The sequence below is a fragment of the Akanthomyces muscarius genome, chromosome 2 (genome assembly GCF_028009165.1).
Source record: "Akanthomyces muscarius strain Ve6 chromosome 2, whole genome shotgun sequence".
NCBI lineage: Eukaryota > Fungi > Ascomycota > Sordariomycetes > Hypocreales > Cordycipitaceae > Akanthomyces > Akanthomyces muscarius.
Genome location: NC_079242.1, coordinates 1,914,244 through 1,936,721, shown reverse-complemented (window position 1 = coordinate 1,936,721; position 22,478 = coordinate 1,914,244). Strand labels below are relative to the sequence as shown.

The 22,478-nt window shown below is 52.7% G+C and overlaps 6 protein-coding genes across 6 annotated transcripts; 4 read left to right on the top strand and 2 right to left on the bottom strand.

Moving 5' to 3' along the window:
* Positions 1–64: 64 nt before the first annotated feature.
* Positions 65–3,034, top strand: LMH87_003738 (uncharacterized protein; the record flags this gene model as incomplete). Its single annotated transcript, XM_056194852.1, has 1 exon — positions 65–3,034. One exon carries the CDS (start codon positions 65–67, stop codon positions 3,032–3,034), a length of 2,970 nt encoding a protein of 989 aa, XP_056048540.1.
* Positions 3,035–3,350: 316 nt separating this feature from the next.
* Positions 3,351–5,936, bottom strand: LMH87_003737 (uncharacterized protein; the record flags this gene model as incomplete). Its single annotated transcript, XM_056194851.1, has 1 exon — positions 3,351–5,936. The coding sequence occupies one exon, from the start codon at positions 5,934–5,936 to the stop codon at positions 3,351–3,353; it is 2,586 nt and encodes an 861-aa protein (XP_056048539.1).
* A 630-nt stretch (positions 5,937–6,566) lies between these two features.
* On the bottom strand, positions 6,567–9,501 carry LMH87_003736 (uncharacterized protein; the record flags this gene model as incomplete). Its single annotated transcript, XM_056194850.1, has 2 exons — positions 6,567–9,432; positions 9,485–9,501. 2 exons carry the CDS (start codon positions 9,499–9,501, stop codon positions 6,567–6,569), a joined length of 2,883 nt encoding a protein of 960 aa, XP_056048538.1.
* A 255-nt stretch (positions 9,502–9,756) lies between these two features.
* LMH87_003735 (uncharacterized protein) lies at positions 9,757–10,933 on the top strand (the record flags this gene model as incomplete). The annotated part of the gene is made up of 5 exons (XM_056194849.1): positions 9,757–9,818; positions 9,869–10,113; positions 10,183–10,605; positions 10,651–10,800; positions 10,854–10,933. The coding sequence occupies 5 exons, from the start codon at positions 9,757–9,759 to the stop codon at positions 10,931–10,933; spliced, it is 960 nt and encodes a 319-aa protein (XP_056048537.1).
* Positions 10,934–11,531: 598 nt separating this feature from the next.
* Positions 11,532–12,381, top strand: LMH87_003734 (uncharacterized protein; the record flags this gene model as incomplete). The annotated part of the gene is made up of 2 exons (XM_056194848.1): positions 11,532–11,909; positions 11,977–12,381. The coding sequence occupies 2 exons, from the start codon at positions 11,532–11,534 to the stop codon at positions 12,379–12,381; spliced, it is 783 nt and encodes a 260-aa protein (XP_056048536.1).
* A 2,863-nt stretch (positions 12,382–15,244) lies between these two features.
* LMH87_003733 (uncharacterized protein) lies at positions 15,245–18,973 on the top strand (the record flags this gene model as incomplete). The annotated part of the gene is made up of 1 exon (XM_056194847.1): positions 15,245–18,973. One exon carries the CDS (start codon positions 15,245–15,247, stop codon positions 18,971–18,973), a length of 3,729 nt encoding a protein of 1,242 aa, XP_056048535.1.
* Positions 18,974–22,478: the final 3,505 nt, after the last annotated feature.

Below are 22,478 nucleotides of genomic sequence, written 5' to 3'. Positions count from 1 at the left end.
GCTAGCTGTCATGATTTGCTCTTGGAAGGAATAGGCTCTGGACAGACAGAGGGGACCGCGCACCATGGACGACTTCTTTACGCCAGTTACCACCACCTACCTCAAGGGCAGAGATGAGGTTGCGCCAGTCGAACTTGGGCGAACAGCGCCAAAGAAAAGCCCAGCTAACGCAGTAGTTGTGAGCTTGGACGAGGCTGTCGACATTCTTAAGAACCAGCCAGACTACGATTCTCTGATATCTACGCTCCGGTTTTTGTGCGACAATTCCGAGTCCATAATGGGCAAGCCCGGCCCTCAAACCGCAGCTGTCGTCCATCTCCTAGTCACCGAAATTACTCCCAACTACTGGACTCTTCTACTAGAGTCCTCAAACCTCTCATCCGACGGGCCCGTCTCAGAGTTTAGCGACGCCGGGCTTTTACTTCGCTGCCTAAGCAACGTCACTGGTCTCAATGCCGTGGTCGCTCACATCAATTCCCTCCTGGCCGAGTCTCGGCAAAGAAAAAACGATGTCTCATCACAAGACATTCAACTGCATCTTCAAATTTTTCTGGACATGATAGCAGCGCTCCTGAATAGGCCCGACTCCCTCCGTCAGATATGGACCGCCTCGGTGCAAAAGTTGCCTGACGCTGCAATGCGAAAGACGCAGTCGCACACCCTGAATAGCTTGTTGGCGAGTAGCCGCGTGCTTTCAGTCGCTTCGGAGGCTTCGGCCGTTCTAGGCCTTGACAAGCTCAAAGATGCGACCAAATTCATCGCCGATGGTGCAGAATACGTTCGATGGATTGCCATCAGCATCGCGTCCTGGGCAAAAGTGGCGTCTACGGATTTGGAATTTCAGTCTTGTTTCGATATCCTACAGAGAGCCATGTCTCTTGGGTATCAACATGTCTTGGCCAAGCTGCTTATAGACGAACTCTTGCTTCGATCTGACTCAAACCCCGTTACTTTCATACAAGTCTGCTTCCAGCAGCCGGCCACATTCAAGAAGATTATGCAAATTTTGCTAGAATACTTGGCGCAAAAGTTCTTGAGCTCCATCACTGTCCAAGATGCGTCAGAAGACAGAACGGTTTCCTCCGTGGCCGGCATCATAAATGCGCTCATCAAAGATGAACCGACACGAAAGTCCTTTTTGGTCTCCTGGTGCACAGCATCGTCCGGAGCTGGCTTAGGCGACGGTATTGGTATTCGCCGTGCGGTATTGGCAGCTCTGGCCATAGACAATGATGCCATCACTTCCGTCCTCGAGAAGAGCCTCAACCAATTTGGTGATGAGTTATATATCAAGCACGCAGCCATTTTGCAGCAAGACGTCCACACCCAAGTTCTACTGATTAGCGCCGGATACGTGTCTCGGCTTTCGCCGATCAGATTGAACATACTCGTCAAATCTGGTGCTTATATGAGCAGCATTTCCAATCGCATTGCATCTACACAGGAGAAGGCTCGAATTCTTGGCATGGTTGTCGGGGAGTCGCTATCTGCGCTTGTTGACAAGGGTAAGAGCAAGCTCGATTTCCACATGGACGAGATGGAGACGGAGGAGATCGAGAGTCTCAAATCTTTGACCGGTGTTTCGGATTCTGTTGGCCCTTTTGAGGAGCTGCGCGAAGTTTCTCAAGTCGTTAGACTTGCTGCCTCCTCCACGCCTTTCCAAAAACAAATAACAAGGCCAAAAAAGAAGAAACCGATCCCAAAGACATCTACAGTCGACAACCTGCCCAAGGCCATAATTGAAGAATTGAACTCTTCTGACGAAGAGGACGATGGCCTGGTACCTTATTCCAAAGGCTCCGACCCCGAAGATTCCGACGATGATGCGGAGCTTGTACAGCGCAACAAGGTGAAGCCACCTGTGTATATTCGAGATCTCATCAGCTACTTTCGGGATGTGGAAAACTACGACAAACAAATTTTGGCGCTCCGGACAGCACCGACACTTGTTCGACGAAAAGCCAATTACGGCACAGAAGTCAGGGATCACGCCGAGGAGCTGGCAGGTATCCTCGTCGGCTTGCAAGACAAGTTTGAGCTTGACGGCTTCAGCGAAACACAGCTAGAAGGAATGGTTGCTCTCATGGTTGCGCAGCCTCAGAGCATGGCGCCCTGGTTTGCCAGAACTTTTTTCGAGGGCGACTACAGCCTATCACAACGTACGGCCGTTCTTATCTCCATAGGATTGGCCGCCAGGGAGGTGGCCGGGTTCGACACCGGCACCTTCCAGTCCTCTGCCGATTTCCCGTCCAAGCAGCTGCCGGACAAGATCCAAAGTTTGTACCTGGAAGCCAACAAAGACCAGCCGCAGCAGCCCAGCGGCAACCGGCTCAAGGCACTGCCCGCAAACGCCATCGAGTCCATGTCGCAGGCCCTCACGGCAGACTTCCTCGCCCCGCTGGCCGCCGCCGCGGCCGATTCGACCACCGGCCCCGACGTCCTCAAGCTGCAGAGCTTCACCGCGCGCTACAAGCGCAAGACGAGCGCCAGGCCGCGCGTGCGCGCCATCCCCAACACCACGGCCGCGCTGCTCGCACGGTCCTTCTTCGCGCCGCTCACGGCGCACTTCCAGGTCGCCCTGCGCTCCGCGCGCCGCGTCGTGCTCAACCCGGCCCTGCTGGCGCTGTACCTCCAGACGCTCGGCATCGTCGTCGGCGCGGCCGGCCCCGCGACGCTGGCGCTGCCGCAGATGACGTCGGAGCTGTGGGACCTGCTGCTCGGCGTGCGCGTGCACGTCGTCGAGGACCTGAGCGCGCTCCGCGGCTGGCTCGTCGCCCTCGCCGCGCTGCTGCAGGTGCACGACGACGCCGGCGGCGGCGGCGGCATGCGCCGGCTGTGCGAGGACCACGGCAGAGACATCTTTGAGACGCGCGAATGGGTCGGCGGCATGTTTGAGAGGATCCGCGGGGACGATGCCGGCGGCGGCGAGGAAAACGATGTCAAGATGCTCGCGGCGGGAGTGCTCATCAAGCTGGACGAGGCGGTGGAAAAGTATCAGGCTCTGCTGATGGGGGACATGGCGAATTTCTCGTAACGGTCACTGGCCATTTCGTGTTACGTTTTGGTTTATATCGAGATGGATAATTATACAGCCCACTATTGGTCTTTGTGCATATCTTCGTACTGTACATTTCTCATTCGCAGTGTTATTTTTTGTCCTTGTTTTCGTTTCCCATAAATTCACAACCCCCATCGTCCAGCGATGTGTACTCCCCATCTATCCAAATATGACCCGGTAACAAAATCTACCGACGCAATTGAAGAGAAGACCGAAACACCTATTTTAAGCAAAATCAAACTGGTTGGGGGGGAAGGTGCTCTCTCCGCCTGTACAGTCAACTTTATGCGCCCTACGACTCATCACCAGAGGCCTCCATGCGAATCGTGCTGCCGCGCCGAATGGGAAGGCTTGATAGGTAATTGTTGGCAAAGTTGAGATGCTCGCCGAGACTCATGGCCATCCGACGCAGTTCGTGCTTGACGGCGTCGGTATGCGCTTGTCCCTGCAGCACCTGCGGCGCGGGGGCATTTGGCAGCGCGGGGAACCCAGCCGTCGAGTCGGTCGATGAGGTTTGCGAGAGGGAGCGCTGCTGCTGCTGCTGTTGCTGCTGGAACTGGCTGGGCGGCCGAGAGGATGGAAAGCCGCCGCTGGCTTGCTGCGGTTTAACTAGGGCCGTCTGCGGTGGCGGCATCGCGGACTCGGGGTCCGTGTCGGCAAAGTCGCTGAGGGAGTAGGGCCGAGCATTGTCATTCATGCCGCCACCACCACCATTAACGCTCAGCTGGTCGCTCGAGGTGGACACGTCACGCTTGTGCATGCTAAATCGATCGTCGATGGTGCTGATGGACTCGTGGTGGCCGCCGTTAAAGGAGAACTCGGATTCGTCGGAGACGTAGATAGAGGGCTCGCGCGTCGAGACGGGCATCGTGTACAGCGATGCATGCTTTTCCAGCTCAAAGGGGTTATTGTTGGGGCCGCCCATCTCGGAGCCGCTCATTGATCCCACGTCCGAGTGCGACGTCGACGGTCGCGTGCTGTCCATGATGGGGTCGGCAAAGCTCATGTCGAGATCAATCAAGGAGCCGACCGAGGCGCGGTTGTCAAAGTGCCCGTGCACGCCCGCAGCCATATCGTGGAAGCCTGCAGAGGGCAAAACGGGTTCCGTCGGGCGATGGACCAGTGCTGGTCGTCCGCCTCCGGAATCGGGCGCGGGAGGGGTGCTGTTGAATGGGAAGCGAAATACTTCGGGGTTGGCTGACGCAGGAGGTGCCGCCATAGAAGGAAACTTCCAATCTTGTGTCCTCCGGTTGTTAGCGCTGAGGTCGGCAGGGTCGCTAAGAGGTCCTTGGGTATAATGGGAGTCGATGAATTCGTAGTCGAGTGATGCTCGCGAGTCACCAGGTCGCACCTCACCGGCTCTCATCGTGTTCATATCGACGAATTGTGATAGGTCGCTTCCATGGAGCGAAGCATCCAAGTCAATCAACGATTCTCGTACGTCTGTTGGTTGCGCAGTATCATCACGTAGCGGCAAATCCGATCCGTTGCCGACAGCTCCCGTTGCAGGCTGTGAAGGTGGTGGCTGAAACATGCGGCCATAGTATGCTCGTGAGTTGTCGTCGTAACTGGATAGCGTATTGGGGTCAAAGACCTTTTCCAAAGGTGCTTTGAATGCAGCAAGCTGTTGAGGCGGCGGTCGGCGCCGCGACTTCGGCTTCTGCGGCTTTGCCGTATCGAGGAATTCGGCTTGCGCATACTCGACGTCTGATCCGTACACATCATACACATCCTGCGCGTCGCCGTCATTCATAACCTGCTGATCAAAGGCTGCTGTGGTGCTAAAATTCCACTCTTCATTTGCCATGGCGGCAGGTGAAAGGTCAGCCAAACCCTGTGCGCCGCCGGCTGAGAAAAGTGAGCGGCGGTCGCCACCCTGAGCCTCCCAGAGCTTGAAAGCCCGGACCAAGTGTGCGAGGCCTGTTGTTGGATACTCCTTTTCGGTATGTAGTATATATCTGTGGCGCTGAATTTGCTCAATGGTTGGTCGCTTGCTGGCATCATGTTGCAAGCAGTATGCGACCAGGTCCTTCAGACCGGTAGAGTATTCGCCATCCAGGCGAGGGCTATGTTGTTGTAGGTGGGTGCCGAGTTTCGAAAAGTCCATCCCAAATGCGACATTTGGAGGCAACCCAGAGGCGATTTCGTAGATCATGGATCCGAAAGCCCAGATGTCGACTTCGGTACCATATGAAGCTCCTTCATCAAAAAGCTCGGGCGCCATCCAGTGAGGTGTACCGATAAACGTTGTGCGTTTGTCGAACTTGGTCTCAATTACGCCAGCAACTCCAAAATCGCAAAGCTGAACATCGCCAACTTCTGTGATGAGAACGTTGGCGCACTTGAGATCTCGATGAATAATGCCCTGGCTGTGCACCCAGTGAATGGCCTCGGCTACCTCACGAAGGATAGGGATGATCCATTTCTCCTGCAAGCCTCCGGGGGCGGTAGGTCTCATGAGTGTAGCGACACTTCCTCCAGCGCAGTACTCAGTCACCATCCACATAGACTGTCCGACGGGCAATGCTTCGATGACATGGTTGATGTTCCTGGCGCCGCTGTCGCTGAGTCGCTGCAGCGCGTTGATTTCCTTGATGAGGTCGCTGTAGGTATCAGCTAATTTGGGATTGACAGTGTCGCTCTCCTCAATGTCGATGATCTTGACGGCGACGAGGCGTCCTGAGGCGAGGGACTTGGCCTTGTAGACGCGGCCAAAGCTTCCCTTGCCGATGAGCTCTGACAACTGGTACTGGGGAATATCCTTGCCGGTTTTCTTGCACGCCTCTAGAACTGCTTTTTGCATCTTCTTGGCGTCTTCGAATGCCTTTTGCTTGGTGGCCGAGTAGTCCGGGCCTCGGACCTGCAATGAGGCCATCATGGTGACCTTCGGTTCGGCCTTGGGTAGGCACGAAGACCAATGGCGCGGTTGGTGCTCAGATGTGCGGTAGGAGCAGTAGGCGCGCCTCACATCATTTCTCCGGGGCTAGACAGTCAGATAGCCCGTTCCTCGGGTCCGCCAAAGCCTGCGCGGTTATGCTGCCGATTTTTCTTGATAGAGAAGTACGGAGGTGTAAAGTCTCAGATCCAGGGGAGGTGCGGCGCGACGGCGAAGTTTAACCGGGGCATCGCGAACGCCACCAGGAGCGCTAAACTTGCACCTGTCCACTGTAGGTGGGTAGCTTTACAGGGGCACGGGGATGCGCCGCTAAAGCCGCCTCCCGGCGCGACTCATTAGTGGCTAGCAAGGGCTTTCTCGCAGAGCATGGTCCAACTCTTCCTATTGTAATTCATTCAAACATCCTTCTTTTTCAGGTAACTTACTTGACAGCAGAGAGCCTTGACTTGCCTGACAGCTATGCGAAGGGGCTCATAGTGCAAAGATTTGGTATATTGGCAAAAATGGAATATACCCCTACTCTACTGCAGATGTATTCAGAAAGTTTGCTTTCATAATCAAGCAGATGTATCCCAGTCCCAAACAAAGGTAATTTTCATGTCAACGCCTTACTCATGCTACATGTACAAATCCACGCTTCTTTGCGCTTCTTTCTTGGTTCTCCTCCTCCCACGTGTCGTCCACGTAGTCCTTGATGCTGTTTTCACGAATCTGCATGCCCACCACCTTGAGGGCGGCCAGGTTGAATCCCATCTCGTCCTTTTGCTTCTTGAGCGTCGCGCGCAGATTCGCACGGATGCCGTCCAGCATGGTCTTCATGGCCCGGCTCGCCACAATCTGCTTGTGGTGCGTCTTGAGCATAAAAAAGAGGATGCGGCACGTGAGCGGAATGTTCATTGACCGCATGGCGAATATATTGAGAAATGTGAAGAGCATGGGTACGGACGCGAAAGGCAGCACCAGCAAGGCATCGTGCAGAGCAGCAGCCTTGATCTTTTGAAGCACCGATAGGACGTACGCCTCCGCTGTGATGTTGCCGAGGGCCATAAAGACGATGTGTCGTTGAGGGGCGGGGGCGTTGGGGTTGCTCTCCTTTGCTTGCTCATACTCCTTCATGAGGTTCAGATCTGCCATGCCCAGATCCAGCGCCTCTGCTATCCGCTCTCCGGCCATCAACGTCTCCGTGGTTTGCTTGCTGGCAGCACCAAATTCGCCGTTGGCGTCGGCCGCATCTTCGTCTCGCTCAAGGGATGTGGTCAGGGTGCTTTCGTATAACTCCTCAATCTCCCTTTCGCGCTCTTCTTCGAGGAAGATTTGTTCGTCCGTTTCGTCCCAAACGCGGATACTCTTATCGTGGCTAGCACTGACGAGGAAATTGCCAGTGTGGCTTACAGCCATCGCCCAGACCTCACCATGGTGGCCATCGAGACGCTGAATCTGCTCAAACTTGTCGCCATCCCAGTAGCGAATTGTACGGTCTTTACTGCTGCTGAAAAAGTGGTGGCCGTTGCTGTCTGAGTTGTGCGGCACAAATGCAACCTGCAGAATACTGTCTTGGTGACCAAATAGAGCCTTGTGGCAATCACCAAAGTCCAGACCCCAAATGCGAATGTTCTTGTCCGCCGAGCTTGTGACGATCAGCTTGCTATCGTATGATATGTCCATGCTGAGCACGGGCAGTTTGTGGCCGTAGAGGTTAAGATATAATTTGAGGGAGTCGACAAAGAACACCTTGACTGTGTTGTCAAGGAGAGCGGCAGCGATGTATTTTCCATCTGGAGAAAATTTGAGGGAGAGGATATCATCCGAGACCTTGAGTGTTCTTGAATGTACGAGTTTCAGCTTAGGAGTTGTCCTCTTGGTACCAAGAACTTCTTCTTGGACTATGCGGAAGTCCCAGAACTTGGCTGACTTGTCGGCACTGCCAGACACCACAGAGCGACCATCCGGGTGAACGTTCAACGACCAAATGGCGCCTTCATGGGCATCGACGCTATCGAGAAGAGCAGCCGAAGCAACGTCAAATAGTTGCAGCTCGCCACTCTTAGTTCCAACCACGACGACTTTGTCCCCAGGCAAAAACGCGCAGCTCAGAGCATATCCGCATTCAAAGGTTCGAATGCAAGCCTGTGTTTTGATGTTCCATATTTTTAAAGATCCGTTTGCAGCGGTTGCCAACATCTTATCGTCAGAGCTAAGTGAGAGGGCTCTGATGTCCGCCCGGTGGCCCGGAAGATCGACTGAGAGGGCTCGTGTATAATCGGGAATATCTTGCTTCAGCTTCTTTTCGCTCTTCTCTTTCGAAGGAACGTTAAAATATTCCAGCTGATTGTTTGTGGTGCCAACAAGGATATGAAGATCTTTTTGTCCGGTGGGTAGAGCCCAGGCAGCGGAGCGCAGCTTTCCTCCTGTTCTAACCACAACGTACTGAACAAAGACGTCGCTAATATCTGCCGATGCAACATCTACAGCTGCTTCGTCTTCTTCAGCTTCTTGTTCGTCCTGCTTGGCGTCCTTTTGCTTCTCACGACGCCTGCGTCGTTTACGCGCAAGGCCCTTCTTGACTTCGGCTTCGCTTCTCATGCGCCAGATCTCCACAGCCTTGTCTGAGCCGTGAACGGCGAAATATTCCTTCTTGGGGTGAAATTCAACTTCAACGGCTCGATCCTTGATTTGACGATGTAGCGTTCCACGGCCGGTAACAAACTTCATAGCAGCGACGTCAACTCTGCCAGCACTGGCAGCTAGGCCCTCAACGTCAAGAGACCAGACCTTCATCTCTCCGTCGTTTCCGGCCGTGATGCAGCCATCAAGGCCGGGAGAAACTCCGAGAGCCCAACATTCGCCATTAGTTTGCGAGATATGGGTTTCGATACAGTGTCGAGAGGAAAGGTCCCAAAGTTTCAGCAGCGAGTCTTTGCCGGTAGTCAATAAGAAGCCGTCCGAGCTTTTTTCACCATCCAATACCATTGCACGAGACCCATCCTCATCTTGTACCTCAGTGTTTGGCTCGATGAACCGCAGACCAGTAACTTGATCTTTGTGCCCCCTCAGCTTAAATTGGCCGACTTCAGCAACGAGATCCCATATGATAATGTCGGTGTCTTTCGATCCGCTTGCAAGTCGTATTCCGGATTTATCGAAAACGAGTTTCGTGATGGCGGATTTGTGCCCGTTGAAGTTCACAATGACGGTAGAGATTTTGCTGTCCCAAAGGCGAATGCTGCCGTCCTCGTAGCCGACAGCAAAAACGTCCTTGTCGGTTTGACTCTGCGCGATGCAGGTAACGGGAACAGTGCATCTATCATCGCGCCAACGGCTCAGAAGTTCTCCCTTCTTAATATCCCAGCAGAGAACCTCCTCGTTCGCGGCGACAACAGCTTGGCCAACGCCTGTGCCGGTTCGATCATTCGCAATCCAGACAATGTTTGAGGTGCTCGAGGCGACCACGCCAAAAGCTTTGGCATGCTCGTACTTCCTAAAGTCTCTGTCAGTGAAAAAATTTGCAAAGATTCTCGTCTCTCACATACAAGTACGATTTAACCATTATGAGTATTGTCTGATCGCAATTGGTCCTTACTAAAGATCATCGCTAAAAAGTTCGACTCCGGGCTACAAAGGTCTAAGTGGGATTTTTTTTTTGGCTTATCGATTAGTTTCTAAAGCACCCGCGACTGCGTCACGTGGCTGACTGCGGCTGGTGGTTGACGTGAGTCTCCCCTCCTGCCCCACCAGGAGACGTCAAGAGCTACCAGCTCCGTTAAGACGACCAACTCCGGCATCACAGAGAGCAAACACCAGGATGCTTCTTCTCGATTATCAAAACGTCCTTATCCAATCGGTTTTGACCGAGCGGTTCTCTGGGTACGATTGCGTCCTCGAATTCGTACCAGCTTTCTCTAACCAGTGCGCAGAGCCCCGCCAGCCTCCATTGACCAGACAGTATCCGACTTCGACGGTGTTACATTTCACATTTCGACCCTGCCCGAAACGAAAACCAAGATTCTCCTTTCGCTTCAAATAAGATGCTTCGCGGATCTTGTTCAGTATGGTGCTGAGCAGGTTCTGCAAAGAGAGTACGGAGATTACATCTGCCCAGTTGAAGCCGGCTATGACTTTTCTGTCTTGATCGACCTGGAGAACTTGCCGGAAGGAAAGGGTTAGTAGATTGCTCTTCAGATCCACCACACATTTCTTTTCAGGTGCAATTCGCTTACAGTTGCTGTAGAGGAACGCGATGCGCTGGCCCTCAAGTTTGCGCTACTCAAGCGTAACGCCATGGCTGCGCCGCTCGAGCAAGCCTACGAAGAACACTACAAGCTCAAGGAAGAGGCCGCGAAGTTCACATCAGAGGAGGCGCCACAGGATATCCTACACGGCGGCCAGGTCAAGGCTATTCACTACCGCGAGGAGGAGGCCATCTATGTCAAGGCGGCGCACGACCACGTCACCGTCATATTTAGCACAGTATTCCGCGAAGAGACTGATCGGGTTTTCGGCAAAGTCTTTATTCAAGAGTTCGTGGATGCGCGAAGACGTGCTATTCAGAATGCGCCCCAGGTGCTCTTCCGCACCGACCCGCCCTTGGAGCTTCAGGGTGTACCTGGTGTTAAGAGCACCGGCACTGGCGAGATTGGCTACGTCACATTTGGTGGGTATATCTTTTCTGTATAAAGACAAATGCTAACAATTTTAGTCCTTTTTCCCATGCATCTTACCCCTCAAAGAATGGAGCAGGTTATTTCGCACATTCAAACATTCCGAGACTACTTCCACTATCATATCAAGGCCTCCAAGGCATACATTCACTCGCGTATGCGCAAGAGGACCGCTGATTTTCTCCAAGGTGCGTTTCTTGTAGGTGTATCAATGCTGCTCAAGAATACTAATGGCAAGCAGTTCTGCGCCGGGCGCGACCCGAGAACGAGGAGCGCGAACGCAAGACCGCGACTGGAAGATCTTTCAAGGTACAAGGTTAGGTTCAGACTAAATGGGCAGTTTTGGTTTCGATATATTGCGAAATTTTCAGCGCATTTCCCAGTATTGTAGACGGTACATATGGCCACCGGAACTCCTTCCGCCACAAAATAAACACTGTTGACAGTAGCTACATATCCTCCCCTCCCTGTTAAAATGTGTCCCTTGCAATTTATGCTCGTCAGTCGATTTTGCCAGGCTAGCTCCTAGACATCTCTGCAATTGATTAGCGCAGGCTAGAACGAGACCCTGTTCGCTTATGGTGTCATGGTGTGCCATCCCACTTGTCGGTAGGGGCTCAGCTACTACCCTGTAGCCTTATATGAATAGTTGTTTTCAGATCTTACGGGCAGAAGGTGAGGATAATGCCTGGTGCGGGTATTAGGGCAGTCACTGGGGGTCAAAGATGTTCGTGTATAATTTTCCCATTATTTTATCTTTCAAATTGACACTTTGCCGGGGTTGGGACCCCTGTTTGTGCCAGCCGATCAAGTGGAACCGTTCTGAATTACAACGCTCCGATCACAAGCCATCATTTTCTCAAGTGCCAACAACATCGCCTGCGAATTGAAGAGACCGACCTACGGGTCGCGATAGAAGATGGTATGGCCGTTTGGATCCTCACCGCCGGATCGTGACAAGCCCGAACCCAGCGACAAGCGGCGGCCGATTGAATGGGACAAGTCGCTAGGCGAGGTCGCGAGCCCGTTCGACGCGGCAAAACAATGGGCGCCGGTAGTAATCACGTCGCTAGTCGGCCTTGGCGCGCTGCAGCTCTACGCAAACTACCTGCGACGAATACCTGGCGCGGCATTCATCAAGCAGTCTGCATTTCGCAAGAAGACGCTGTTTGGCCGCGTGACGAGCGTCGGCGACGGTGACGGCTTTCACCTATTTCACACTCCTGGTGGCAGAGCTGTAGGCTGGGGCTGGCTACGAAAGGTGCCTGAAAAACGAAGAGAGCTCAAGGATCGCACGGTAAGTAAATACAGGGACAATTACCACGCACCGCCTCGTCGCTGATAACGTCTCGCCGCTAAAACAGATCTCTATTCGACTCGCTGGAATCGACGCGCCGGAAGGAGCCCACTTCGGACGACCAGCGCAACCTTACGCGGACGAGGCCATGAAATGGTTGACGGAATACATACTACATCGAAACGTGCGGGCGCACATCTATAAACGCGACCAGTACAGCCGCGTCGTCGCGACCGTTTACGTCTGGCGGTTCCTGACGCGCCGCAACGTTGGACTGGAGCTCGTCAAGCGGGGACTGGCGACGACATACGAAGCAAAATCGGGCGCTGAGTTCGGCGGCCTGAGAAGCGTATATGAAAAGGCGGAAGCTAAGGCCAAGAGAAAGAAGCTGGGCATGTGGTCCGGCAGCGCCAGCGAGTTTGAGAGCCCACGCGCGTACAAGAGTCGATACTCTGGCAATGATGGCGAGTAGACTTGTGCGATAGGAAGAGGCACGAGGTCTAGGCTTCTACGCCTGGACTTAGTGTCGCAAAAAAAGCCGAACACCGAACGAACATATACCCAGGCCAGTGCAGGGCGATACCACGAGTCTGGCGAGTCCATCCCAGATGCCAGCCGCAGCATTTGTCGCAGGCAGCCTCTATGCATTAAGTGGCACTCAAATTATACGCGATGAGAGGACGATAGTTGTTACAGACGGGTGTACAGACCGGCGTTTCTGCAATCGAAGTGCACTGAACGTATCCGATTGCTATTCTAAGTAGGCTACATGACGAAGGCGGTGGAGCAATTGCGTTATTTACATATTGCGTCGGTACATGGCGCATGAGGAAGCAGGTGGTGGGACACCATCGAAGGTTTGTGTCTGGAATGTGAAGGCGTCGGCCGGACGATGGCCAGATGCCGGGGATAACATTATGTTTACGATCATCGATTTTGATGGCCCAGATTAGACGGAAGAAACAAAGAATCTATGACCACCTACAGAGTAAGAATGGATATGCAGGGTTATGACCGTTTGATATTTTATTGGGGCCATGAATGGGGGAAACTGGAGCTGATGAAACGAATGAGCTTGGTATTCGTATATAGTTTGTGTATAGCAAATGGCATAGACATGCGCAACACCTGAGAACCTGTTCGTGGTTCAATCATTTCAACAGTGAATGCAATTGGACACAAATATCGGTGGTGGTACGATGATGGACGGCGCACTTTCTTGGTGGTGCGACGGGTGGCTCAGGTAGTGGCGGTGATGGCCATACCGTTAGGTGTGGAAGAAAGCTGGCGCTTGTACGGACGTTGTCAGGAGGCTGTCCATGCTCCGATTGTGTCGGTACATGGGTCTACACGGGGAGAAGAAGAGGGGAAAAAGGAAGTGCAAGAGGCCCGACTTGATCGCCTTGGTGGTATTGCGTTTCTCTTGGGGTTTGTGCTTGTCGCCCCTGACATATGCTGCAGGAAACACAAGTTCAGATGAGCAGGCGGTCAAAAAACGCAAAGAAGAAAACAACGGAGAAAAACACCACCGACGAGAGCCGCAGGGCCGTGCTTGATGCACCATGCAGGAGTATGCAGTCGCAAAGCAGCGGCGATGACATGGGCGGGTAGGCTAAGGCAAGGGCAGATGGAGGTTGGGCAAGGGAAGTGTTGACGGTGCCACGAAGGGGCCGCGGTCTACAGGGCACAGCTTACAAGGGCGCCTCGGCAAAGGACGCAGAAAGACTGAAGAAGGAAGGGGTATTTCCCAGTTGATGCATCGTCTCTCGAATGCCTGGTGATATTGAGGGTGAGTGAAGAGGGCACGAGATGACAGATGATGATATTAGGCGAGAGCACTACGCCACTGCACTTCATGATGTTACGGTAGTACAGAGACGTATCTTTGGTTTGGAACATTCTGCGACCGTGTATGCTTGCCTGTAGTTTCGTTTGATTGACATTCATCTCTTGTAGAACATATTTTTCCGTGCTGGTAGGTGGCGGATTTTGTCAAGTTCTCTCAGCGGATAGCTGACGATAAGTACTGGTAGACCACCAAGACTGTTTATTGGTGGCTTTTAAAGTTCCTCGCCCTCTCTCAGAGGCCCGAGCCCCCTCTACAAAAAGGGCCTGACCAGCACTGTCAACTTGTTGACGGCTTGTTGACAGTGGTTCATGCCAATTTTTTTATAAAGTTTACCTATGATCATCATACAGGTCGAACGCTGCGCTGCCAACCCAGCCAGCACATGAAATGGCACGGTGTTGCTAAGCGATGCTTGTGCGTGCGTGTGTTTGAACAACAAACACTGGTCTGTGTGCAACTATCAGTAGGCAGATAATCTGTGTTATTTATTTACTATTTTTGCCCTTTCTTTTTCATTGTTCTGCTTTTAGGTCCAGCCTGCAGTGGCCAGTAGAGAGCTAGAGCTGGAATGGCGCTGGTGCATGCATCATGGACCTCCCCGCTGGCCACTGGAAACACAGCACTGGCAGCCACTAAAAGTCGGCAGATGGGTCCGCTGGAAATCTCGAAACCGTCCTGTAGATGGCCCGGGCTCCAGAGGCCTGTGAGTGGCTGGACGCCCAATTCCAGGCGTGGCCATGCATCAACACCTTGCCTGATGCGTGCTAGTGCAGCTCTCGCTCCCGTCAGGCACACAAAACAAGGTCCGCCGTCAGACGGACGCTCGTATTACTTTTGCAGCGCAGAAAAGCAAGGAGGCACTTGTATGCACCAGTAATTTCCCGCATTCTTGGCGAGCTTGGGCTCTGTTTAGGCCTTTGCACCTGGCCAATTAGCGCATTTTTTGCTCTTCGGACCACTGAAGCCTGTCTGCTTGCTGCCCGTCTGTCGCTCTGGTGCGGCTCGCCTAGCCCGACTTCCCCCCCCTAGCTCGCTGTTCTCTGCCAGTGCGTACACTCGCGCGCGCCGCACCACCACCACACCACCACCACCCGGCCATCCACGCCAGCCATTTCCATTCAAACAAAACTCGCACGTCTGCAATCCAAGGCTTTTCAGCCAACTTCCAGCCCTTCGGCATCCCGACTTTTTCGTCCCATTACGCTCATTTACATTCGTTATACCCGCGGCCATCTTTTTTTGCGCCCTTTACTTACAATCGTCGCGCTTTACTCACGCTCCTAATTCCCGTCGATCCCTCGCCGTTCGCTAGCCTTAACCGCCATCCTCATTTCGTTTTCGACGACCTCCTGATGCATCAATAGACGGCAAACAATCGCGTCTGCCCTCTTGATACGCCTCGTGCGATTGAAAAAAACATCCCACCATCAGTATATTCGACTCGATCCGATTTTCTCGGCCTCCGATACATCAACACGCCTTCGCCATGCGGCTGTCAACTGGCCACGGGCGCTCCTCGCGCCTTGGCCAGCGACATGGCACCGTTTTCTCGTTTCTCACAGCTCTCGTGCCCATGATGGCGCACGCAGCCGATCTCGTACGCGCACCGCCAGCGAATCTCGACTTTTCCGACCTCGGCCAGATTGGTATCGCGGGTGATTTTGGCGGCATTTCTCTCTACCAATTCGTTGGACAGGGCGGCCAGACTCGCAGCGCCAACGGAAGCGAGTTTCTCCTCTCGGAGCTGCCAAACGGGGCACTATCACCAGCCATTCAGACAGATGCTGCCATTCGGGCCATGTGCCTCTACAATGGTACTTCTAGCAAAACAAACAGCCTCATCATCGGTGGTAACTTTACTTCTTTGGGCGGCAGCCAATCCAAGGCTATTGGAATTTACGACATTGACGCCGGCAAGGTCACCACCCTCGACGGTCTTGAGGGCGAGGTGAATGCCATTCTTTGCGACGGTGCCACCGATACCGTCTACATTGGTGGTAATTTCAAGAGTGGCAACTCGACAAACGCCATTTCATGGAATGGCAAGGATGGATTCAAAAACCTGCCCTTTGTCGGATTTAACGGACCTGTCAAAGCCATTACTAAACTGGACAACGGCCATATCCTTTTCGGTGGAAGCTTCACTGGTCTCGGCAATTACAATAGCACACCTGGCAACTCAAGCGACACCCAGAGTATCAACCTGGGGACTGCCAAAATCAACGCTGTGGGAAGCTCTTCCAGAGATGGCTTCAGCGATCCGGCCAACGTTGCTTGCTCCAGTGGATCTGACGCCCAAGGCAGTACCTGGCTTCTCCAAGACGCCACTCCTGGATACTGGGAAGCTCAGTTCGGCTTCGGCTTCGAGCCCACCAAGATCCGCCTTTGGAACACACGCGTTGAAAACCATGGAACCAAGACCTTTAACATCCAGTCGTTCCCCAATGGCCTGACAAACATCATGAACATGACCTACGTCGACCCAGATACCGGCAACAACGCCACCTGTGACCGTCTTTGCCCTCTCAGCAACAACCCCAAGGTCCAGTTTCAAGATTTCTATTTTGTCAACGTTGTTGGCATGAACAAGCTCCGCATCGATATTTTGGATTGGTGGGGCAGTGGCGCTGGTCTTGCAGGCGTCCAGGTTTTCGAGGACAACATATTTTCCTACGCGATCAACGAATTCAACGAGCCCAAGTGCCGTACCGACTCCGGCTCCGTGTCATCCGCCTCTACTACTGGACCATGGGAAAGGTCGCCGGCTCTCCAAAGCAACGCGGAATATCTCACCGCCAGAATCCAGGTCAATGACGGCCGTGCAGGCTCAAACGCATCTGTCACCTTTTACCCCAATATTCCGCGGACCGGCAATTACTCCATCAACCTATATACGCCTGGTTGTGTGGCCGATGGTACATGTGCCAACCGTGGCCGAGTCTATGTTTCCGGCTCCATGTCCAGCACCACAGCCCAGCCCGATTTCGAGACACAGCTGTTTCAGACCAACAACTTTGACAAATACGACCAGATCTACTTTGGCTATGTGGAAAGAACTTCTGACAAATTCCAACCCAGTGTTACCCTTAGTCCCACGAAAGATCAGACGGTTCAAGACCTCGTTGTCGTCGCTCAACAGGTTGGCTTCACTCTCATCAACTCCGTCGGCGGTTTAAACGGTCTCTTCGACTTTGACCCCAACGGCCCCCTCCCCGATGAGAGAAGTCTCGATAGCTCTTCCATCAACAAGCTCGGCTACAGCTTCGCCAAGATGTCCGGTGTCAAAGCTCTCACCACTACATCGGACACCACTTACATTGCTGGCAACTTTAGTTCAAAGAACCACAGGAACATTGTGGCCATCTCTAGCAAGGGTGGTGAAGCCAAGAATCTAGACGGTGGTCTCAACGGTCAAGTTATGGGCCTGCATGCTGAAAACAGCAAGCTATACGTCGGCGGATCCTTTTCGAATACTCTCTCCAACGACACCAAGGGCATCAACAATGTCGCAGCCTACGACCCTGATAGCGACACCTGGTCTCCTCTCGGGGCTGGTCTCGACGGATCTGTCGCCTACGTTGTTCCTCTCCGTGTCAATACCACCGAGGGCAAGCCGGAGACAGTGGTCGCGTTTACAGGCTCGTTTACTCACTCTAATGGCTACGACAGTGTCCCATCGGCCCAGGTTGACGGCTTTGCTATATGGGTACCTTCACAGAGCATCTGGCTGCATAACTCGGAACATGATGTCCCAAGCTATAGCGGCATGCTGACTGCCTCGCACCTTGACCTCGACGGCAGTAACTCTCTTCTTGCCGGCTCTCTCGACGTATCCACGCTCGCAGTTGATGGCGTTGCCAGTCTGTCAGTCTCTGGCCTTGGAAAATTCCCGGTCAAGATTGATGCCAAGACACCCACACCGAGCAAGCGACGACGAAGCGTTATGCAAGGCGGCGATGTGGCCGGCGTTGCCACTGGAGCCTTTTATGAGAATGACGATGAAAGCCTCACCATCATGGCCGGCCACTTTACTACTGCAGGAGCTAGCAACGATTCAGCCATCCACAACTTGGTCTTTGTTGATGCTAAGAACGACAACAAGACAAGTGGCCTCTCCGAAGGCATTGATGATGATTCATCGTTCTTTGCGGTCGATCTTTGGAAGAACATTCTCTTTGCTGGTGGCCAGGTTACTGGCACAGTCAATGGAATGGAAGCCCATGGCATCATTGGATGGGATCTGGACAGTAAAAAGTTTTCTCATCAGCCCGCTGGCCTGACGGGCGGTGATGGTGTTGTTACTTCCATTGCCGTTCGACCTAGCGGTGGCGATCAGGTATTTGTCGGCGGTTCCTTCGAGAAAGCTGGTGCTCTCGACTGCCCTGGTCTCTGCATCTTCAACGTTGATGATGACCAGTGGACTCGACCTGGCACCGTCGTCACTGGCCATGTCACTGGATTGCAGTGGGTGAACAGTGATTCCATCCTCGTCGCTGGCGACTTGGTCACCAGCTCGAGCGGCTCAAAGCCTCTGGCCTACTACAACACAGTGAAGCAGACGTGGACTGATTTTTCCAACATGGACGAGATTCCTGGTCCTATCGACGTGCTAGCACCAGCCAGCATGGACCTCAAGCAGTTCTGGGTTGGCGGGAAATCCCTCAAAGACAACTCGACCTTCCTGATGAAATGGGACGGAAACAAATGGCGCTCCGTTGAGCAGAAGCTTCCTAACAGTACTGTTCTCCGCAGTGTCCAATTGTTCCGCCTCACAAAGGATCATGACCGCGCCCCTCTGCTCGATTCGGACCAGGCTCTCATGATCACCGGCTCCATCAACCTGCCTCAGACTGGTCCCGTCTCGGCCTGCCTGTTCAACGGCTCGCACTACCAGGCTTATGCCTTGACCACAAGCAACAACGAAGGTACCAGCAGCATCGGCAAAATCTTTTCGCAAAGGCCCAACAAGATTGGCCACGATAGGCACATGCCGCTAGTCTTTGTCGTGCTCATTGGTTTGGCCATTTCGCTGGCGCTCATTCTGCTCATGGTAGTCGGTGGTGTCGTTCTAGACCGTCTTCGAAAGAGGCGCGAAGGCTACGTCCGCGCGCCAACCTCGATGCGTGACCGCGGAAGCGGCATTCAGCGCGTTCCGCCCAGAGAACTGCTCGAGTCGCTAGGCAGAGTGCGTCCCGGTGGCTCGCCTGCTATATAGCTCTGAGTGGCTATTCCGAAATGCATTTGGCGTTTGGATATAACAGGCAATGATTTTTGTTCGGTGTTTTTTTGTTTTTGAAGTTTGCGCGGTCGCGCAAGCAAGCGACGGCAAGCAACATTGCGACCTCAGCAATTTGCTTTGCATATTATGAGGTCATGACTTGAAGGGTCTATATTTTCGACTCCCCTGCGACAACACGTTTAGCACAATCTTTCTTTTTCCTTTTTTCTCAGAGTTCGCCGACTCGATTTTTCTCCACCTTTCATTTATACTGTTTTCTCCTTTTCAAAAGCCTGCGCATCGCAGAGCGAACGTCCTGTATATTTTCAATCTTTCAAGGCAGCCTCCGCCACAAAGGCTGTCAATCGATCTCGGCCTGTCGAAAATTGCACAGCAAGTCAATGCGACTCCATTTCTTGAAGTGTGGTAATGGGCGATATATATTTCTAGCGAGTGTGGATTTAGAGATAGGAAGGAAATATGGAAAAGCGATGAAGGCTGGAACATTTGTTTGTGTTTTTGTCACCGAGCGCAGTTGAAGGGAGCAACTCGCTCGGCATATCAAGAGCTTTGATAGCGATAGCGTAATATGAATGAAGAAACTTGACCAGTTAATTAATGTGTCCTCTCTTTGCAATCGGCGAATGACTGATCCTTTGCGAACTACGGAGGTCTGGTAGCTGTGGTACACACTGCGAACACTGAGACGTTGGATCATTGCTGCCAGCGTTGTGACCAGGCATTCATTGCCTTGCGGATATGTACTCATACGCTGAGACTCTGCGACCTGGCAATGCAATGTTTCGCACACAGGGTTGCAGCAGATGCCTCGTAGCTCATGCACATTCTGAGCCTCGGGTTCCTAAGCAGCTAGCTATATGCAATACCATGACCAGATATAATGTTCTGCCGTATCATGCAAGCCAGTCCTACACAGTACATGTTCCATTCCGCAACCCCAAAATGTGCAGACCATGAAAAGCCCGAGATTGATCACTACGCCACGGCGAAGCGATATCAATGCTGCAACTACAATGCATCCATACGAGATGATTACTTGCTTGCAAGAATGCTGCCGCCACAATATATCCATACGAATGATGGCTCGTCACCAAGACACTCCGTGATGATCCCACATCCACAGTGGCATCTTTGTAATTGTTCAGGTGATTGTCGTCTGAGAACATCATCGCTACTATAGGGCCTTCTCACGACCTTCCTGTTTTGGAAGTCACCCGCGGCTGTAAGGAGCATGTCCCGCACCCCCGGCAAAAGCGAGGGCGTCATGTGCCGGCTCAGCCGACGGCAGGTCCTGCCGGAGTAATTAAAAGAGAGAGTTACTTGCGATAAGGTATGCCCGGTCCCAGCCGGACGTGGCTTGCAGCGCCAAACCGCAGACAGATGTGCCAAACATTGGGGAGGCCTATCATGACCAAAAGACGGAAGGTGGTTTTTGGGGGATATAGTTGGCCGACGACTAAGGGCTTCCTTGCATTGTCTCGTGTGACACGAAGAACAAGGGCTGCCAATCCGGCGATGCTACCGTTCTGGGGTGTAGCCGAACTGGGAGCACTGCAGACGTTCTCGATTCGGCACGACCATTTCTGTTTGTTGTCACGCTCGCTATATCAGCTCTACATAATTAGACTACGAGATGGGGGTTTACAGAGATGAAGTCATATTGTGTGCCTTGTGTGCTCACTGCTCACAAAGATTCTTTGTCATGGTTTTTTTTTTTGGAAAGTCCAACGATTACTCTGTTACTTTTTTCATAATGCAAGGTAAGTTGGGGCGGACAGCGTTTCGAGTTATTTACAGCAACAATGGAAAATATGGATTTTGCACATCTCATTCGCCCTACACACATCTTGTGTCATACTGTTATAGGCAAGGATAATCCCAAGTACTCGGTACATGGCCATTCTTCACGCACACCCACCCTCGCTGCTCTCTCCGCACGCTGACCACCACCTGGAAGCCTCGTATCAACGCCAGCGCGCTCTGTTGAGTACATGGCTTTGCCTGCATCCCTATTTGCTGACCACGTGCCTTGCCCCCAACATTATGACGATCATTGGAGACGGAAGCCAGCGAAGAAGCCTTGCCCCCCCCAAAAAACAAGCCTTTTAGACCAAACGTGGGCTGCTACGGCGAGCAAGGATTCAAATTTGGCTGCATATAAAATATGGATTGAGAGCTCAGGGATCTTGTTACAAGCTTTTTTACACCGTTTCTTTTCTTTTTTGGGCGATGACGTCGATCTGGACATGGACACACCAACCTGCCCAAGTTGGGAGGTGGCCGGGACAAAAAAAAAAAAAGCCACTGACAGCATAATGTCCAGATGTCTGCGGGGGGTGGGATTCTGATTTAATCAAACCGCCAGGACAATAAAGAGGAATACAATTTTGTAGGGGTAAAAGTTCTTACACACGCCAAGTGTTGACGACGAGGCTCTCTGATACAATCCCTGGTTCCTTTGAAGAGGTGACCACCATGTACGTCAGCGGCACGCGCTCAAATGCATGGAAGATTGCGACTGGAGCCTCATTTCGATGCCATGGTGCTGTTTGATTACAATTATATGGCCTTGGAGACTTTAACTTATCAAAAATAGAGGATTGAGCGAGAGCCGAGGAGCTGCTGCGCCTCGATTAAGGAACAAGCAAGATTTGCAGGGAACGACTATGAAACAAAGACCCAATCTCCTCGATGAACGCGCAATTAGAGACAAGATATCCGTACACATGTAGTTTATCCACAGGGTGTTGCCTATCATTTTGGAATGGGTAAAGGGAATCTGGGTCGACGCAGCAGACACGGGCACGTACACTTTCAGCTGCCTCCTGGTTGCCAGTTTTTTCGGCACCTTCTCCAGCAAGCCAGTGAAAAAAGAAGAATCAAAGTAAAAGCAGCGCGTAGTTACGTACCATATCTGCTTCTCCCAGGATCTTTCGGCTTTGTCTCAATGTAAGCACGCACGCACGCAAGCAAGCCAAAAGGCATATACACACACCGGGTCCCAAATTTCCGGTTCAATCGACCCAATCAACGGGGCACCGAATGACGTCGCGAGCGGTGCTGCGGAGTTTTTTGCAGCAACCCCCGGCACCCAGACGGGGGAACCGCGTGTCTACCACGCCCCGTCATACATTCCAGCGGCGCGGCTCAAGTACAGACCAGGTACCGACCGCCACGGATCCTGTTTGGGGGTCAGTGTCTCCACACCTTTCGCCTCTCCACAAAATGGTGTCCCCACTATCCGTTCGACGCACACCCTACCTTTTTGGGTTTAGCGCAGAAAGCAGGGATGAAAGGGGCTTGGCCCACCCATTTGCAGGCACTCACGGGCACGCATAACGCACAGTAAAAGCGAGTGCCTTTTATCCTCCTATCTTGCTGTTCATTAGGTATTTATAATCGCATTACTGTCATTAAAGAATGCATGCCACTGTAGCAAAAGAACATGTAGTGGAAAATCTACATCGCAGTTTCATGCAAT